We start from the raw sequence: 21,540 nt of genomic DNA on the forward strand, positions 1-21,540 counted from the left end.
TTAAAAAAGCAGGTTCTATGTAAGTTTGCCCTCAATTTCAACTCACCTAAATTACAAAATACAGAGCTATTTATCTTAATCCAATTCTAATGATAACATTTCCAGTCGGTAACCTAACTCTTGTTTCTCTCTCCACAGATGCTGCCCGACCTTCTGAGTATTTCCAGCATTTTCCGTTTTTATTTCAGATTTCCAACATCCACAGTATTTTGCTTTTATCTGAATCTATAGTTGGGTTAAGTGTAAGCATTGGATTAAAATGAAAATGCCACAATTAATGTCCTATGTCAAGGTCATCATCAACAGAAGGGTGCTCGAGTTCCTTTCTGAGACCAGATTTAGTGAAAATTACTGTTGGGTTTGTTGTAGTCTTTTTTTTGTTCAGTCCTGTGCTGGTTGGCCAGCATTAAAAAATTAAAATACAGAATTGGCATTTCTTATTTCAAATGTCTTAGATGAAGAATGTTTACCACTAGCTTGCGGCAATGGAATCCTAAGAGTATCACAAATGAAGTTCCATCTCCCAATCTACTTTGATGTATTTAAATAAATTTGCTTACTCAGGAATTTCCCACAACTACAGAAAAATAGAAAATTCATGACATGTGGACACATCTTTCGACAGACTGCCTGAATACTGTCAGGTCGGGAATTTTCTGAGACAGAGGGAAGTATACAGGTACATTTGAATACCCAAATGGAAATCTACACAGGGACTGGCACATTTGATCAACCTGATTTTGCTTGCCCAATATCTGTTTAAATGGATCGGAGACAACAATTCTTACTGGTGACATCAGCAAGTTTCCTAAAAAGCACAGACAGGTCAAAGAGGAAACTGGTGGGTGACATTCGAATAGTAAGCATAGCTCAGATATTGAAGCTGGCCGTCTTCTTTGCAGATCCTAATGCAACTTAGAATGGCAATACCTTCCAGGATGCAAACTCGTAGCTCGGTGTCAAATTTTGCTTTGTAATGCTCCTGTGAAGTGCCTTGAGACATTTTGTTATGTTCAAAACACTATACAGATATAAGTTGTTGCTGTTCTCAGCACTCGACCAACTGAACTCCACAAACCCATGGTTGGGTGGAAGAAACATGCTCAGCCTCTTCCTCGCACTTATCCTAACAAAGGTTCAAAGATCACGGCAGCTGTGCCAGTCTGATGGTGCAAAAAAGCAAATTCTGGACTGACTCTCATGAATGATAGCATGTGAATGTGACGACGACACTGTTTGTGAATTCAGACTGAAGAGATTAATAATGCAACCAAACTTTATCAGCTCTTTCTCTCTCACCTGTTGCAGAATTGCTGCAACATTACATTAATAACATCGTCACCCATAAGAAAATAGTAGAATATCTGTTTTAGTTGTCTGACCAGAAACCCTTCCCTCGGTTTAATCATGCTTTAAGTACCTCTGAAGCAAGTAGGCAGCTGCAAGTTTCAAATGTGCCAGCAGCCTGCCCATTTCTCTCTGTTTGTATAAGAGACTGACAGCCCACTTGGGCATGTACTTGATCCTGCTGGACCCTACAGCCATGCATCAGTTTGACAGACTGCTGAAATACACTAAACAGAGGTGAAAAATTATGACAGTTTTATGAAAATCTTGAGATGCAAGAGGAAGAAAGGAACAAGGAGAAATTTGCTGAGCTATGGGTAAACAGCAGTGGAGTACGACTAATTGGAAGACTCTTGCAAAGAGCCAGCACAGGTACAATGGGTTGAAAGGCCTCCTTCTCTGCTGTAAGTGTAACAGTTAGAGTTTCATTTTTCAATTGGAAGTACAAGATTACTTTGTCCCCAATCCATTGTGGCTTATTGATCCTTTCTTACAAGGCTCTATCTTCCTTTTCTCTTGGTTTATGTAGCAGGTGAGGAATTATGGGTGAAAACTCAACACTGCAACATGCTGAAGCCCCAGTAGATCACAGGTAAAATGTTAAATTCGTAACTTGTAAATTTGCTGTAAAATGCTTATCTCCTTGTAAATCTTTTCTTCCAGAGTTAAACAATACTCCAGCATAGCAGTTTCAACTCCACATTTACTTTTTTTTTCACATTTACATCTTTTTGGGGTTTTGATGTGATATTTTGCCCTTGGGTTCAATGTCCCTCAGACTCAACACAGCCCTTGAACCAGAAGGCATCTTTACCTGTTCAATGTTAAGCAGGACCTAAGAGTCAAACAAAGAATCCTCATCATAGCACTCTAGTTTACCGGAATAGACTGGATGCCACCATTAACTTTGGAAAGCAGAAGAATGCACACACTGTCAGACTGTGGCTCAGGGTATAAACCAACAGGTGGATTCATTAAAACAGGTAAATGAATAATACATAGTGTGAACTGTGAAGGTTATGCGGTGAGTTAAGGTAGCACCTCTGCATGACAAGTAACAGCATCCAGAAAGGTGGTTTTACTTGCAGTTCATCCAGACGACTTGCCCAGCTTTCACTAGAGGCTCCAAGCATCACATCGTGGGAGAAGGGAATAGAGGGTTATGCTGATACAGTTAGCTGAGGAAGGACAGGAAGGGGCTCAAGTAGAGCACTGGAACTCACCTTGGCTGGCATGCTAAACTTAGCAAGAACAGCCAAGGAGTAACAGTCAAACACTTGGCCAGTTGCAGACCTCTGAATGATTGAAGATGAAAAGGATATGTCATACTGGATTGATCATTGCCCAGACAGCAAAGGACTGCACTCAACATTCTGGAACTGAGGCAGCAACAACAAATGACTGAAGCAGGAATTTATCAGCAGTCGTAGAAGAAGCACTATAGTTACAGCAATTACAAACTGTATTTTTCTCTCACACAACAAAACACTTCTCTTGTGCTAACCTGCAATATAAAACTGACCTTGAAACATGACCACATGACAAACCACTACCGATCAGCTTGATATCTCTGACTGCCTCAAATTGACTATTCTCTGGTTGCAATTTCGTCATAACAACACAAATTCATTTGCAATTAGATCAAATTGATCAAAATGATATGTTAGGCGATCTGAATCGTATATTTTGACTGGGGGCTTTGACTGGAGTGGTCGGTCGTAACTCTGACTCAGAGGTATCACTCTTGTCTGAGTTAGAAGGTCTTGGGTTCAAGTTTTAAACCAGGGATTTGAGCACATAATCCAGGCCAACACTTCACAGCAGTACTGACAAATGATGACAAAAGAGGTAGTGATTAAGATAAAGAAGAAAAAGTGTGCTTATGACAGATGCCAGGTAGAAAATACTATTGAGAACCAGGCTGAATACAGAAGGTCCAGAGGGAAAGTGATAAAGCAAATAAGAGAAGCAAAGAGAGAGCATGAAAAGAGACTGGCAGCCAGCATTAAAGCAAATCCCTAAGTTTTCTATAGACATATAAATAGTAAAAGGGTGGTAAAAGGGAGAGTGGGGCTGATTAGGGACCAACAAGGGCATTTACATACGGAGGCAGAGGGCATAGCTGAGGTATTAAATGAATACTTTGTATCTGTCTTTATCGAGGAAGATGGTGTAACCCAGGCGATGGTGAAAGAGGAGGTAATTCAGACACTAGAGGGGTTTAAGTGATAAAGAGGATGTATTAGATAGGCTGTCAGTACTTAAAGTGGGTAAAGCACCAGGACTGGATGAGATGCAGCCAAGGATACTGAGGGAAGTGAGGGTGGAAATCGCAGAGGCACTGGGCATAATTTTTCAGACGTCCTGAATCTTGGGGATGGCGCCAGAGGACTGGAGAATTGTAAACATTATACCTTTGTTAAAAAAAAAAGAGTGGAAAGATAAGCTCAGCAATTACAGGCCAATCAGTTTAACTTCAGAGGTGGGGAAACTTCCAGCAAAAATAATTTGGGACAAAATTAATAGTCACATGCACAAATGCAAGTTAATTAAGGAAAATCAGCATGGATTTCTTAAGGGAAAATCATGTTTAACCAACTTTATGGAGTTTTTTCGAGGAGGTAACAGAGTGTGTTGATGAGGGCAATGCTGTTGATGTGGTGTACATGGGGTTTCAAAAGGCGACTGATAGAGTACCACACAACAGACTTGTGAGCAAAGTTATAGCTCATGGCATAAAAGGGATGGTAGCAACATGGATATGGAATTGGCTGAGTGACAGGAAACAAAGAGTAGTGGTTAATGGATGTTTTTCGGGATGGAGGAAGGTTTGTAGTGGAGTTCCCCAGGGGTCAGTGTTGGGACCCTTGCATTTCCTGATATATATTAATGATCTAGACCTTGGTGTACAGGGCACAATTTCAAAATTTGCAGATGATACAAAACTTGGAAGCATTGTGAACTATGAGGAGGATAATGTAGAATTTCAAAAGGACATAGACAAGTTGGTGGAATGGGCAGACAGGTGCCAGATGAAGTTCAATGCAGAGAAATGTGAAGTGATTCATCTTGGTAGGAAGAACATGGAGAAACAATAAAAAATAAAGGGTACGATTTTAAAGGGGGTGCAGGAGCAGAGGGACCTAGGTGTATATGTGCATAAGTCATTGAAGGTGGCAGGACAGGTTGAGAGGCGGTTAATAAAGCATACAGTATCCTGGGCTTTATTAATAGGAGCCTACAGTACAAGAGCAAGGACATTATGTTGAACTTGTATAAGACACTAGTTCGGCCTCAGCTGGAGTCCAAATCTGGGTGCCACACTTTAGGAAAGACATGAGGGCATTGGTGAGAGTACAGAAAACATTCATGAGAATGGTTCCAGGGATGAGGAATTTCAGTTATGAAGTTAGATTGGAGAAGTTAGGACTGTTTTCCTTGGAGGAGAAAAGGCTGAGAGGTGATTTAATAAAGGTATTCAAAATCATGAGTGATCTGGACAGAGTAGGTAGAGAGAAACTGTTCCCACTCATGAAAGGATCGAGAACGAGAGGACACAGATTTAAAATATTTTGTAAAAGAAGCAAAAAATTGACGAGAAAAAACTTTTTCATGCAGAGAGTGGTTAAGGTCTGGAATGCACTGCCTGAGAACGTGGTGGAGGCAAGTTCAATTGAAGCATTCAAAAGGGAATTAGACTGTTATATGAAAAGTAAGAATGTGCAAGGCTATGGGGAGAAGACAGGGGAATGGACCTGAGTGAATTGCTCTTGCAGAGAGTCGGTGCGGACACCATGGGCTGAACAGCCTCCTTCTGCACTGTAACAATTCTGTGATACTGAGAGCACTGAACTGTTGGAACTGTCACTTTTCAGATGAGATGTGAAACCGAGGCCCCATCTGTCCGCTCAGATGAACATAAAACACACAACTTGAAGAATTCTCCCAGTGCCCTGGCCAACTTTTATCCCTCAAACAATACTAAAAACAGATTATCTGGTCATCATCACATTGTTGTTTGTGGGAGCTTGTTGTACACAAATTGGCTGTCAAATTTCCCACAATGCAACAGTGACTATACTTCAACAGTACTTCACTGGCTGTAAAGCGCTTTGGGATGTCCTGAGGCCATGAAAGGCGCTACAGAAATGCAAGCTCTTTCCTTTTCCTTTATAAAGTTTTGCTAGATTTCTTGATAGATCAAACTGAGGAAAGCTTTATTTAATATTACAAAAGGCCATATTCAAGTAGAGGCTGCTGCATTCATCACAAGGTTACTGCTAACAATGATGACTATTTGTGACACTCAGATTGCAAAACATCCTATTCTGCCAACATTGAGAGTTCATACACCAGCAGCAATTACAAAAAAGTGACATCAAGAACAGAGGCCCAGTTGTCTTTACCACAAGGGAGTTTTTGTTATCTTAACCCACTGCATTATGCCATGAAGAAAATCCTTTGTGTTGCAAATACATTTAACTGAAAGACTGTAATGTGCACATTTTAAACTGGAATTTGATTTTATAAAAATATCTATTCTTAAATTAAGTATATGTATTCTTAGAATACTCAAATTGCTCAAAAACTTTTCATCCTGTACAGATCTCCTTACTGCTGCATGCAACCGAACAAAAATGTACCTCAGTTCCACAGATGCTTGCACCAAACTGTCAAGGGAAATCACTGTGCAGGTGGCAATCTGAGCTAGTTAAATACACCAAACATATGCTACAGGTTGAAACTACTGGGGTATTCTATTTCTGTACTCATAGGGCAGGAAGTAACAACAAAAACTGCCATGGTTTCTGAACAGCAGCAAATATTCGCACCTATGCAAAACCAAAACATAGGCCTAAAATTCTGCAAAGCTGCAATATTCGATAGCAAATGCTCTGTAAGATATAATTTTTACACTAGTCATTCCCTCACTGCCACCCTCCTTTATACACACATATAAAATTTATCTTATGCAAGCTTTAGTAATGGATAAAATCTTCTGTCTATATAAAAAAAACTTAGAACATATAACAAAAGCATGTTAATATTTTTTGCCATATTAGCTGGAACAAAACAAAGTTCAAGGTAAGGATAGTGGCCAACAAATATGAACCCGGTATTAGCTTGGAGCAAAGAATTAAAGAAGTTGTACTGAGGAACCAACAGTCAGGTTCCCAAAACCCAACACATACTCCAACAACTCGAAAGATGCAAGTGATTGCTAATTCTGTATTCGAGCTTCTGATCAAAAACCCATCTGGTCACTCTGCATGGTTCTCTGTTTTCAAATGAAGCCAACAAAAGCCTTTGGAACTACACCAAACTGAATCATTGTCAAATTGGTGCCTACTGTCAAAAAGTGTCACTATCACAAAGGTTTGTGGAAATCTGGAACACTCTCCCTCAAAAAGTTGTTGAGGCTAGGTGAATTTATAATCTCAAAACTGAAATTGATAGATTTTTGTCAGGCAAGGCTATTAAGGGTTATAGATTAAAGGCAGATCAGCCAAGATCTAACTGAAAGACAGAACAGGCTTGAGTGGCAGAATGGCTTGCTTCTGTGCCTATGCAAAGTCTGAAAATGATGTGAAAAAATGTTATAATATTCTCATTCGGATTTCTTCTTAAATCTGTTATGCTGCTTTGAAATGAATAACTGTGCCTTCTTGATTGCACCAGTAAACTCATGGAATGGTATGTCCATAGCATCCGGTCACTGACAGCTTGGTGTCAAACTCATCAAAAAGCTACAAAATGCCTGCCCAGAGATGCTGCAGAGACCCAGAACTACAGGAGGTTATGCTAAATTGAATCCTGATTTCTCTCAGATCCTCAGAATTCTCAGAGATAAGAGTTTAGTTTGCAAGTAGTTCTTTTTTCTTTTCTTTTGGGCCTCCTTATCTCGAGAGACAATGGATACGCGCCTGGAGGTGGTCAGTGGTTTGTGAAGCAGCGCCTGGAGTGGCTATAAAGGCCAATTCTGGAGTGACAGGCTCTTCCACAGGTGCTGCAGAGAAATTTGTTTGTTGGGGCTGTTGCACAGTTGGCTCTCCCCTTGCGCCTCTGTCTTTTTTCCTGCCAACTACTAAGTCTCTTCGACTCGCCACAATTTAGCCCTGTCTTTATGGCTGCCCGCCAGCTCTGGCGAATGCTGGCAACTGACTCCCACGACTTGTGATCAATGTCACACGATTTCATGTCGCGTTTGCAGACGTCTTTATAACGGAGACATGGACGGCCGGTGGGTCTGATACCAGTGGCGAGCTCGCTGTACAATGTGTCTTTGGGGATCCTGCCATCTTCCATGCGGCTCACATGGCCAAGCCATCTCAAGCGCCGCTGACTCAGTAGTGTGTATAAGCTGGGGGTGTTGGCCGCTTCAAGGACTTCTGTGTTGGAGATATAGTCCTGCCACCTGATGCCAAGTATTCTCCGAAGGCAGCGAAGATGGAATGAATTGAGACGTCGCTCTTGGCTGGCATACGTTGTCCAGGCCTCGCTGCCGTAGAGCAAGGTACTGAGGACACAGGCCTGATACACTCGGACTTTTGTGTTCCGTGTCAGTGCGCCATTTTCCCACACTCTCTTGGCCAGTCTGGACATAGCAGTGAGTTTGCAAGTAGTACCATCTAAAAATACTACCTGCCACTAAATATACAGCAATCCCTATCACTGAATATTTCCAATTGCAGACTTAATCTAATTAAAACCTACCTCTTTGAGGAAGCTTTGGTCACCTGTCCTAATATCTCATGGCTTAGTGTCAAATTTTGTTCAATAATTACTCCTGTGAAGCTCCTTGGAAATTTTTACTAGATTAAATGTGCAACATAAACGCAAGTTAAGAACCATCCAGCAAGTTAAAGTGGCAGCAGCATGAGCCAGATGCTTCTCGCTGAAACAATGATTAGGTTTAAATAGCATAAAGGAAGATGGTTGTGGTTGTTGGAGGTCAATCAACTCAGTCCCAGGACATCACTGCATGAGTTCGTCAGGGTAGTGTCCCAGGCCCAACCATCTTTAGTTGCTTCATCAATGACCTCCCTTCAATCATAAGGTCAGAAGTGGGGATGTTTGCTGATAATTGCACAATGTTCAGCACCATTCGCGACTACTCAGATACTGAAGCAGTCGGTATCCAGCTGCAGCAAGACCTGGACAACATCCAGGCTTTGGCTGATAAATGGGAAGTAACATTCGCGCCACACAAGTGCTGGGCAATGACCATCTCAAACAAGACAGAATCTAACCATCTTCCCTTGATGTCCAATGGCATTACCATCGCTAAATCTCCCCACTATCAACATCCTCGGGGTTAGCATTGACCGGAAACTGAAATGGACCAGCTACATAAATGCTGTGGCAACAAGAGCAGGTCAGAGGTTCGGAATTCTGCACGATCTAACTCACCTCCTGTATCCCCAATGCCTGTCCACCATCTACAAGGCACAGGTCAGGAGTGTGATGGAATACTCTCCACTTAACTGGGTCAGTGCAGCTCCAACAACACTCAAGAAGCTCGACACCATCCAGGACAAAGCAGCCCACTTGATTGCCATCCACCACCTTCAACATTCACTCGCTTCACCACTGATGCACAGTGGCAGCAGCGTGTACCATCTATAAGATGCACTGCAGTAACTCACCAAGACTCCTTCGACAGCACCTTCCAATTCTGCAACCTCTACCACTGAGAAGGACAAGGGCAGCAGATGCATGGGAACACCACCACCTGCAAGTTCCCTTCCAAATCTTACACCATCCTGACTTGGAACTATAGTTCCTTTCCTTCACTGTCACTGGGTCAAAATCCTGGAACTCTCTTCCCAACAGCATTATTGGTGTACCTACACCCCCAAGGACTGCAGCGGTTCAAGAAGGCAGCTCATCAGCACCTTATCAAGGGCAATTAGGGATGAGCAATAAATGCTGACCTAGCCAGCGATGCCCACATTCCATGAACAAATAAATTTTAAAAAGGAACTGCAAATAAGAAAAAGATGGAGTTAGTTCAAATTAGGTCCTATTGGTGACCTTTGTCTAGAATATAGTTCTTGCTGTTAAGACTTTGCGAAATCTACCCAAGAATGCCCAAGCAAGACAAATATCAGCCTGACGTATTTGACACTGATAACGAATGCACGTGACATTTATTCAAGATGGCCAACATTGTGACAATTAAGGAAACCCCTTGCAGGAGGAGCAGGGACTGAGAAATGGCAGTAAAACTTATTACAGACAACTGTAAATTATTGCATGTCAGAAGAAAAATTGATGAGTACTACATGAATGGCATTGAAATAACAACAGGTAACATAGTAAGGGATTTGGGAGTTTTCATATAGACTAAACACACAAACTCTAGACTCAACATATCGAATTAAGCACCACTCTGGTCAGACCAAATATCGAGTATTTGCCCAGATAAAAACATTGGAGACAGTTCAAAAAAGAGCCTCAAGACCATCATCTAACATCAGAGGGGCTGAGTTTAGAAGGCAACTGAAAAGGTGACCTTATAGAAGTATACAAGGTAGCAAACAGTACAGAGAAGATAAATCGGAAACTAAAACAAGCTAAACTTCAAACTAAACATTGACAATAGGATATGAAGCACAAGTTCAAGTTCAGGCTAGTCAGTGATAAACAGACAATTGTCAAATAGCTCCTCATATAAAAACAGGAATCAATACAGGAATAGACTTCCCAGAGTAATGGAAACAAAAACCCTGACATCAGATAAGAGGCAGTTGGATGGGGTGATAGGGAGCCTAGGACTTTATGGATGGATGAGCTGAGATGGGCAGTACTGCCTTGTTCATCTCGATTTACTTTGCCAACTGCTGTTCAACTCACCATCTCAGATAATAGGCTAGATGTACCATAGTAGCTGATGTAGAAGTTGCTGTATAATACTATTCTGTGCCAGAAAGGGTTGTAAAACTTTGAGCAATAGCAAGAAGCTGTTGTTTTTCCTTGGCAGCAACTGAGTGTTAAGAAGAAACTGTATGACAACTTTCTAAAGACCAAGTCATAGTTCAAAGCCTCTCCAATCTGTCACCCATGCCATTTTTGCTCAGTAAAGCAACTGAAAGCCCTAGGTAACCATAGTGGCAGTGAAGTGAAAACTCTGTTTACTGCAACTGCTAGTTGGAAAAATAACGGAAGCCAAAATCTGAGAACAACTAAATTCACCACTCAATAAAGTAGAGTCAATGCCATAACTCTATTTTACAGCAAACTGCAAGAAAATTTCACAAGGTTTGCTCCCTATGTACTCTTGGTCTATTTGTTATCTTACAGACAGCACAATTTAGAAGTCACATTTCATTCAGATTCTTCTCTGCACCATTTATGGCCTTGGTGAGCATCAATGTTCTTAAGTTGATCAACTGCAATGCCTTTTGAAGTAGATAATGCATGAATCTGGTTTTAGTACAAGTCCTTCATCCATTTATGACATACAGATTCTCTTCACAAAGAGTTTATCACTGATGCAGCATCTCTAACAAGGTGATGTATTTCAATTTCAGTTTCTAAGCACACTGCTCAGCCTACCCTCTACAAACAAGAATTTTCAAGTTCATCAATTCTGCAGGCAAAACATCAGTAGCCTGGGCTGTCAGGCTTTGCTTGTCCAATCTTGATTTGCCAATCTGGAAAAGCACATTTTCCAGATGAAACACTTTCCTAGTCAGAAGAATGGAGCAAATATATTCAAGATGCTGCTACTAATGGATACTAAAGACTGAATCAGATCAATGTAAATAGTTTTAGTTTTCTTGTCTAACTTTTTTATCCTTCTATGTTACTGGCATACTGCAATACCAATAAAAATACATTGAAGCTCACCAATGACTAAAACTGTTCAAATTTGAGTGATTACGGCTGGAATTTTACCTGTCCCAGCGGGTCCATGGTCCGGGAGGTGGAAGCAGGTGAAGTCGCACCCGCTCCATGCTCAGCTGCCACCCCGAACAAGCGCTAACGGTCCAATGAGTATTTCAGCGGAGGATTACTGGTTGAAAAAGGCGCAGGCAGGCGGGAGGGTGAGTGTCAGTGGGGGTGGGGTTGGAGCCAGAAAGTGGTGCTGAAAGCTATTTAAAAGGGCTTTCCGCACCTTCAGTGGTTCCGAAAGGGCTGCTGTCATCACTCAAGACGGTGGGAGGAGCAAAAGCTTAACACTAGGCATATACCTGGCTGAGGGGGAAAGAAATTGTCATTACAATTAAAGAGGCGACCCATTCATTTTCGAGAAATCTACCAGAGGCCTTGGAGAGCCAGACCCCACTTGCGGCAATGTTATAGACAGCCAACAGCATGGCCCCAAGGTTCACAGAAAACTCCCTGCGTGTCCTCCTCCAGGCGGCTGAGACAAGGCAGGAGGTCCTCTTCCCAGCAGACAGAAGGAGGAGACCTCCCCAGGTCACCAAGAAGACATGGTTGGAGATTGCGGAGGTGGTCAGCAGCCGCAAGAATGTGAGTACATGGATCCAGTGCCGCAAGCAGGTCAATGACCTTCTCTACTCTGCCAGGATAAGGGGCATGTCTCAGTCATCGCTTTGTCCTTATATGGGAGGGTTACCAGGTGTTGATGCTGCAAAGTCGAAGCCATCTATCTGGAGTAAATGGCTGCAGCCCTGGCATGGGCCATATGCTGGACACATCTGAGATGCACAATGGTCCAGAAGTGTGCCAACCATACACTTCAATGGCAATGGCCCCAGAGGCAAGGATGAGCGGGTGCTCCTTCAAGTCAAGTAACTGAACTGATTTCCTGTGTTTGCATCGGAGAAGAGGGCCCAGAATGCCAGAGAGAGAGGACGGACCAATGGCGATGTTGCCAATATCGTAATTCTCATAAGTGTGCAGGAGAAGGCATTGTTGCGTGGTGGGGAGGACGAAGGATGCTCAGTTGCTGGTAGTGAGGCTGGAGCACCTGGCCAGGAGGGTGAGTTCCCCAGAGTTTCCCAGCAGTGGCTTAGTGGTAATGTCACTGAACTAGTAATCCAGAGGCCCCAAGAGGCTCTGGGGACATGGGTTTGAATCCCACCACAGCAGATGGTAAAATTTGAATTCAATTCATAAATCTGGAATTAAACAAACTAGTCTAGTGGTGACCATGAAACGATTGTCGATTGTTGTAAAAACCTATCTGGTTCACTAATGTCCTTTAGAGAAAGAAACCTGCCATCCTGACCTGGTTTGGCATACGAGTGACTCCAAACCCACAGCAATGTGGTTGACTCTTAAATACCCTCTGAAATGGCTGAGTATGCCACTCAGTTCAAGGCAATTAGTTTGGGCAATAAATGCTGGCCCAGCCAGCGACGCCCACAACCCATGAATGAATAAAGAAAACTGTCCTTCAGTCCGGGGTTTTTCTCACACCTACTCATTCCGTTTTCTCCTGCATGGGAAACACAAAGGCGGTCAGGCAATGTCTCCGGGACACATCGGTCCCCCACCAAGGTGGAGGAGGTGACCTCAGAGGGCGCAGCGTCACATCCTTTCCCAGCACCAAGCACCAGATCAGATACAGTCACCTCGGTTGAGCTGGTTGCATTCGTGATCACAACCTGGTGCCAGCACCGCACAAGTGCTGGACCAGCTTCCAGAGGCTGTACTGGCTGATGCCTCGGAGGACTGTAGGAAGCCAGGCCAGGGCTGAGCCCCATGCTGATGATTAGCCTCTGAGGACATCCATTTGGCAGGAGATGCTGCAGGTACAGTGTGAGGTGCCTGGAGATCTGGCGGAGTTACCAGAGACGATGAATGCTCTGGCTCGGACTTTGGAGGTTGCCATCCAGGCCATGAGTTCGGCACAGTCCCTGTCATCTGAGCAAACAGCTGCCTCCATTGACAGATTGGTGGCTGCAGTGGAGGGCCCACTCCAGCAGGTCCTGCAAACCTTCACAGAGACAGTGAGCTCTATGGAACAGTGCCTCAGCAAGCAGTCGACAAGGCTCCTACAACATCCAACAGCTGCACATCCCTCTGAGGTCAGCAGGGAGGACCAATTGAGCCTCATGAGGGCACAGGATCAACAGCTGCATGCATCTGGGGTCTCCTCTTATGATGTTCCTGATGCATTCAGAGGCTCCTTGTTCCCTCTGCTAGTGACACGAGTGCCTCGGAATCCCAGGATGACAGAGGGTGGTCCTGAGACTGTTCAGGGTCACCTCAACATGCCAGGGCCCTCACAGCCTCAGGCTGTCAGAGGACACCCGCCAAGATTATCCCAAGCCACGGGGCATCCTGAACAGCCACCTGCCTCTGCCATGGCTGGCGGCGAGGGGTCGTCGACACGCAAGAGCACTAGCAAACGTTTTAAGAAATCACATTAACTGCACTTAGGGTCACTGGTGCGATTCTGAATTATTTATTTTTGTTCGACTGCAGAAAAAACTTAAATTTCTCACCTGGTATTTTTTATCTGTCTCAAGTCAATGATGATGTATTAGGCAATCTTTTTGTTCTGCATGAGATGGAGACTTGGGGGAGGTGCCACATTGGGCCATGTTGTGGTTGATGGAAAGGTGGACCGTTGCAGCTGAGATTAGTGCCTACAGGTGAGTGCTTTTGCGCTTTCAGCTGACGTGCATGCCTGAATTCAGATTGACATGTCAGTCTCTGGCATACTACATGGGTCATGAACCTCCGATCAGGAGAAACACCCGAGTATTAGAGCCTCCCGAGCCTCCTTTACACTCAACTCCTGCAAATGTCCAACTCCTTCTCCCCCACCCCCCCAAGTCATGTGGCTGTGGCCCCTCCTCCTCAACCCTTTCACCCTCCTCATCTGAGGATGTCTCAAGCTGAACAATGCCCTCAGCATCCAGGGCCTCCCCCTCTGCAGCGCCAGGTTATGTAAGGTGCAGAAGACGATAGCAATGTGGGATAACCTTGCTGGCAAGTACAGAATGGCACTACCTGAGCGATCCAGGCACTAAATCTCATCTTCAGAAGACCTATAGATGGCTCTGGTGGTTGCATAGCTTGCATTGTACCGTTCCTCTGCTTCATTCCATGGGTTACTGACAGGTGTCATCAGCAGGTAACCGTTGTTGCCAAGTATCCATCCTTGCAGGCACTTGGAGGAGATGGGGTCTGAGTAGTGCTAGCACCTGTGAATTCCTCAAAATAAATGCGTCGTGACTGCTTCCGGGATAACGAGCACTTAGCTGCAATATACTCAGTGGTCACAGACAAGTTGCACATTCATTGAGTGAAACCCCTTTCGATTAATGAAGGGCCCTGACAGACCTGCAGGTGCTCTAATGGCCACATGTACAGTTAATCACGCCTTGGGCCATGGGAACCCAGCGATGGCGCTGAAGCCTCTGGCTCTCTCGGCCTGAGTCTGTCTGGAACTTGATGAACTGGTTGGCACACCTGAATATGGCATCAGTTACCACCTTAATGCAGTGCTGCGCTGATGACTGAGAGATTCCGCACATGTCTCCTGTGGAAACCTGGAATGAGCCTGATGCGTAGAAGTTCAGAGCGACTGTAACCTTTAGTGCCACCGGCATTGGATGGCCACCCACGTGGTTGGAGATGACCTCCACTGCCATCATCTCACACAGAGATGTGACAGCCCCTCTGGACAGGCACAGTTTTCTACGGCACTGACGCTCCGACATCTGCAGAAAGCTCAACTGTGGGCGGTACACCCTGTGGCCTTCTGCCCGTCCCTGATTTCCAGGCTGCAGTTGGCCATCAGGTTGCTGATTTCCCTGGCCACTTCTCCTCCTGTCCCTCCTCGTGGCGTTCTCTTCCTCGCTAGAGGTGCCGCCTCCAGAGTAAACAATTCCCATGGCTGCAGTGTCCCAAAGATGTAATGAGGACAGCTATATGCTGTCTGCTGCAAGGACAGGCACTTGCAATCCTCCTTCCCTACACAGAATATATCACTGATGCTGTGGCCCTATCAGGAGTTTAACTCACTCAGATGAACCCTGGAGCGCCAGCATATCAGCCCGACCTTGCAATTAACTCAGAAATACAACAGAAAGAAATGAAAAATTCAGTACCTCCAACTCCTTCACAGACACACTGGTTGTCGCTCTTTTAAAGGTACCGAGTTCTGGACTCCCCCTTTGACTCATTTGCCAAAGGTAAACTTTAACGGCCGACATAAAATGGCTGTCAATTGGCTTTTCTAAGGCTTTAATAGGCCCTTAATTGATGTAAATCAGACGGCGAGCGGCGCCTCCATCCCGCCCGCCATCCAACCTGCGTAAGATAGGGATTGGGCGTAATGACATCGGAAATCTGACCAGACTTCATCACCTGCCATTTTTCGGTTCGGCCGCCTTGGGGGACGCCCGATTTCAGCAGATAAAATTCTGGCCTATGAATGAGTTTGACTGAAATAGACTGAAAACAACAAATTTGTCAAAAACAAGAAAAGATAGGAATCATAAATTTATTGTACAAGCTTTCATGTTGGGAAGACCCTAAAAATATTTATATTCTGTTGCCCATATTAAATCCATCACAGGAGTTACTTGCATTGGCATAAATAATCCAAGTCTTGAACCTTGCCTGCAACACAAAGCTGACTCAAGTGACACTCTACATGTGTGGGTTCTCCAGTAACAGGAAGGAACAGGGAAGTGCTGCAAGCACAAGAGCATGGCCGCTGCCTGCAATCCATTTCAGGCTCTCTTTCTGTACTACAATTGAAGTATTTTTGGAGTGATTGCCTGCATTCCGTTTTTATACCATGAAGCAGAGGAACTCACAGGGGCAGTCTGTCCTCCGAAAACACTTCAAATGCAATAGTTGAGCTGGCTGAGGCAAGTTTTCTGGCTCGTGCTAACTTTTCACACACTGCCACCATGGATTATAGTGACCAGAAAATAAAATAAAAGCCCAGCCCCCTGCCACCAATAGGAGCCAAACCAACAAAGCCATCAACCCCCAAAAAAGGAGACACAACCAACTGACAAATATTGCATCTTTTACAGAAGTGGACTCATTAGTACACAATATTATACAAGTGCAATATAGTCAACTTGTGTTAGCCTTGACTCTGAGTAGTGCTCTCACCTGTGCATCAGGAGATCATAGAGTCACAGAGTGATAACAGCACTGAAGGAGGCCACTCAGCCCATCAAATGGGTTGTGGATTCAATCCCCATTCCAGGACTTGACATAATATAGGCTGATAGTTTAGTGCAGCACTGAGGAAATGATGCTAAAGATGCCATTTTTCAGATGAAATGTTAAACCGAGACCCTGTCTTCCGTTTTACATGAAAGCAAAAGATCCCAAGGCAATATCTGAAGAGCAGAGGAATTCTCCCAGTGTCCTAGCCAATATTTATCCCACATCCACTACCACCAAAAAGGAAACACAGCAGGCTATGCCTCCCTTTGCATGCAATGTGTGTAACATTCTTTGTTCCAGTCTTATTCACGCCCCTCCCTAACCTCTTTTTCCATGTACAATGAAGACTGTATTGATGCCATTTCCTACTCTCACTCCAAACTGAAAGATTTCATTAAGTTTGCTTTCAATTTGCACCCTTCTTTTACCTTCACATGCTCCATCTCCAACTCTTCCCTTCTCTGTCTCCATTTCCAGGTATAGGCTATCGACCAATATCTACCATAAGCCCACTGATTTTCACAGCTTCCTTAACGACACTTCCTCACACCCCTTCCTGTAAGGACACTATTCCATTCTTCCAGTTTCTCCATCTCCGCTGCACCTGGTCTGACAATGCCACCTTCCATACCAGTTCTTCCGATATATCCGCTTTTCCTCAACCAGGAATTCCCCCACACTGTGATTGATAGGGCCCTTGAGCATGTCCATCCCATTTCTCTCACTCTGCTCTCCCAGAAACACGAAGGAGTTCCTCTTTTCCTCAGCTTCCACTTCACCAGCCTCTGCATTCAACGGATCATCCTCCAGCATGATGCTACCACCAAACACATCTTCCCCTCCACTCCATTTTCAGCATTCCAAAGGGACCATTCCTTCCTCAACACCCTGGCCCATTCTTCAATTATCCCCACAAGACCTTCCCTTCTCATGACACCTTCCCGAGCAAGTGCAGGAGATGGAACACCTGTTTTTTTATCTCCTCCCTTCTCACCATCCAGGGCCCAAACACTCCGTACAGGTGAATGAGCGATTTACTTGTATTTCTTTCAATTTAATATACTGTATTCGCAATGCAGTCTTGTCTACATTGCAATGACCTAACACAGATTGGGTGATGGCTTTGTAGAACACCACCGCTCAGTCCACAAGCATGACCCCCAAGTTTCGATCACTTGACATTTTAATTGTCACTCTCACTCTGCCCACAGCCGTCTAAGTCATCCCAATGGAGCTCAACATAAGCTCGACGCACAGCACCTCATCTTTCAACTAGGCACTTCAGAGCCTTTCAAACTCAATATTAAATTCAACAATTTCACATCATAACCTCTGCTTTTATTTTCCTGACAGCAGCTGTTGGTAATGATTCTGATAATCTCATTTACACCTCCTCCAGACTAATCTTGTGCTTCTTTACCTGTCCCTTTACCATTCCCTTTTTCCTGGTACCATCATCCTTTTTGTAATTTAATCTCTCCTGCCTTCCATGCTATCACAGAGCTCCCCTTCTGTTTTTCCCTCCCTTCCCTGCCCCTACACCTCCAACTTTTTTCAGTTTGAACAAAATATAATCAACCTGAAACATCAACTTTGTTTCTCTCCACAAATGCTGCCTGACCTGTTTTGTTTAAGCAAATAGGTTAACTTGTCATGCATCTCATTGCTATTCGTGGGGCCTTGCTGTTGGCAAAGTGGCTGGGATGTTTGCCCATAAAAACAAGTTACTATACTTGAAATGATGTGAAGTTTTTTTTTAAGGAGGTCCTGCGGACACGCAATGCGCTATATAAATGCAATGTCTTCTATGTTATACCTTTTTCTTTGTTATGAAGGTTAATAAACACACTGTGCGACTCCAATTTATATATTACCTCCAACATCCAGGCTTCAACTTCCTTTAAAGGGCATTTTATCAGTGACTGTTTTCCCAGCAAGACACTTGACTTACTCTGCGTCGTATTACGTATAAATCTCAACAAAGGATAAATGAAACCTGTAGTCACAAATGCACTCTTTGTCAGAGTTCCCGGATATATATTTATTGCATGCCTGTAAAGGCTCTCTAGCTGTTTCCTGTTCCTATATCCAATCCACAGTCTGTATCTCCAATGACAGCACTGCCGCGCAGACTGACATGACTGAGGCTCCCCATAGGTTAGTGACTATATAACAAAGATGGCCTACACCAAATGTTTCATCAGTGAATGCATAACTTTAGTTGTTCCATGAGGCAACCTGTGATGGGTGGATATCTCAACAGCAAATGAAGTTAAAGAAACACTACTGAAGATCTCACTGTAGATACATTACTTTCAAGCAACAGCCAATTATTTTCCAAACAATATGTAATTGTGCGCACGAGTACATACCTCTCGTGCAGTCCTGCTGCTATTAGATCCCCTCTGAGCAGAGAGTTGTCCATTTTCTCACCAGCACCACCTCCTCTGTCAAAATAGGAAAAATGTGTTAGACCTGGAACTCCATTTACTCTTCCAAGCTGTGGCTAAAACACACGCACAAAGTCAATCTTCCATGGCACTGGGTCTACAAAAGGGCACCGTTACTTGGTTGGCAAATCTGGGTTCATACTGCCTCCAAGGCAACAATAATGGGATTGTTTTGTTGGAATTCAGAGGTAGAATCAAGTCCGGTCATGTGCAAATGCACAGAGGTACACCAGCTTCTAAACAGCTGCTGTGACAACTACAGGAGACACCTTACAGATCTGGCCAACCTTTATAATGTTACGAACTGGCAAACAAATTATATACCAACTAGCAGTCACAAATTCTAACTACAGTATGCTAACAATAGTATTGACTGATATTCTTATTGCATCTACAGCAAAATTTTGAAACCTTGTCTATCAAGTTTGTTTCTCACTTGAAATCTAGATTGTACCTTCTTATTTTCACTTGCTCTCATTTCTCCTCTCATTTCCTTTCATTTCTGATTTCACCCCATTCTTTTTCATTCCTGAACACACACACTCACTGTATCCCTTTTTATTTAATTTTAATTTTGTCACTCGCATTTGCTTTCTCTCATTCCCACTCTGATTCCCTTTCAATCTTCTTCCTCTCTATTTCTCTGTCTCTCTGTCCCTCTTATGAACAGTTATTGACACTGATTCTTGTTCTCAAACCTGAACTGAGGCTCCACTACAGTTAAAACCATCCCTTTTGGCGGAGGAGTCAATAATGCTTGTGGCAGTTTGCTCGCTCCCTGTTTACTAGCTTGGTGGCTTCAGACTACTTTGCTTGTTCAACAGTTGAGTATGCACAGTAGGTGCCCCTTTTACAGGCTAATACTGATCAATAACAAATTAATACACAAACACAAAAAAAATGTCATATTCAGGCTGCTCCAATCTACAATAATTGGTAGGTAAAAATCTGTGGACACATTTCCACATGGTTTCTGCTCATTACAAGACAAATATGGATGAGGAAGCTCATTCAGCCCATCTTGGATCATCACCCAGAAAGACCCTACTCTTCCCCTTCCCCAAATACAGCATTTAAATGCTTAAGTAATTATGGGTTTTTTTTGCCTCTACTACACCCATGGAAGTCCAGTTCTATGTATTGATCACTCTATGTGAAGAACTTCCAGACATCAGTCCTAAATTTGCCTTTTACTGATATGGACCTTGTCTTGCTATCCTACTGTCATGATTTTGCTTGAAATCATTGTTTGGATTCACCCTTTATATACTATTTATCATAAATACCTCCAAGAATTTTTTGTCTTCGTCACATGGTGGTCAATTGTAACTCTTCCTCTAACCTTCAGCCAGTCGCTTATCCTCTCACAAATCCCATCATGCCTGTGCTAGCTCTTTGAAAGAGCAGTCAAGCTGAGCCCCACACCACCGCTTTATGTCCATAATCCTCTAAATTTTCCATCAAGTATCTGTTCATCTCTCTTTTAAAAACTATTTATCGAATCAGCTTCCACCACCATTTTATGTAGAGGGTTCCTGATCCCGACAACGCTGAGTGAAAACATTTTTCTTCATTTTCCTCCCAGATCTTTTATCAACAATTTTAAAATCTATGTTCTTTGGTTATTGACCCATTTGTCAGAGGGAACAGTCTTCTTTTGTCTACTCCATCAAAACACCTCAACACCTTGAAAACTTCTATGAGGTTATCTTCTAAGTTTTTCTGTTACAAGGAGAACAGTCCTAACTTTTCCAAACTTGCATCCCTGGTAACATCCTGGTAAACCTCCTCTATACCGTTTCTCAAGCCTTTACATCTTTCCTGAAGTGTGGTGCTCAGAATTGCCCACAGTACTCCAGCTGAGGCCTAATCAGTGATTTATACAATTCTAGCTTGATCTCTTTGCTTTTATATTCTCTTTTTTTAAATTTGTTTGTGGGATGTGGGCGTCTCTGGCTAGGCCAGCATTTGTTGCCCAACTCTAATTGCCTGTGAACTAAGTGGCTTGCTAGGTCATTTCAGAGGGCATTTTAACAGTCAACCACATTGCTGTGGGTCTGCAGGCAGATGTAGGCTAGACCAGGTAAGGATGGCAGATTTGCTTTCCTAAAAGACATTAGTGAACCAGATGGGCTTTTACAACAATTGCCAATGGTTTCATGGTCATCATTAGACTAGTTTTTTAATTCCAGATTTATTAATTCAATTCAAATTTCACCACCTGCCATGGTACGAACCCATGGCCCCAGAACAATAGCCTAGGCACTGGATTACTAGTCCACTGACATTACCACTACGTCACCAACTCCCCCTAATTGCTCTATTTATAAGCCCAAGTAACCCACATGCTTTTTTAACCACCTTATCACCTTGCCCTGCCACTTTTAAAGACACCAACGTCTCTGCTCATCTACACTGTTCAAAATCATAGTATACTGTCTTTCCACATTAGGTCTCCCAAAGTGCATCACTTCACACTTCTCTGCATTGAACTCCATTTGCCATGCTTCTATCCATTTCACCATCCTGCCCATGTCATCCAGAAGTTTACAAATACCCTCATCACTATCTACTATGTTGCCAAGATTTGCATCATCTGCAAACTTTACAATGCTGCAGCCTACAG

At 43.5% G+C, this 21,540-nt stretch overlaps 1 protein-coding gene across 2 annotated transcripts in view; it reads right to left on the reverse strand.

Moving 5' to 3' along the window:
- The window catches only part of klhl13 (kelch-like family member 13), a 297,520-nt gene that overhangs the window by 230,942 nt on the left and 45,038 nt on the right, over positions 1-21,540 (reverse strand). For both annotated transcript variants that reach the window (XM_068047852.1, XM_068047851.1), the window contains one exon: positions 18,837-18,911. In XM_068047852.1, coding sequence (XP_067903953.1) covers positions 18,837-18,889 — 53 coding nt within the window. In that variant the 5' untranslated portion in view covers positions 18,890-18,911. The remainder of the gene's footprint in view (positions 1-18,836; positions 18,912-21,540) is intronic.

The sequence above is a fragment of the Heterodontus francisci genome, chromosome 15 (genome assembly GCF_036365525.1).
Source record: "Heterodontus francisci isolate sHetFra1 chromosome 15, sHetFra1.hap1, whole genome shotgun sequence".
Classification (NCBI taxonomy): domain Eukaryota; kingdom Metazoa; phylum Chordata; class Chondrichthyes; order Heterodontiformes; family Heterodontidae; genus Heterodontus; species Heterodontus francisci.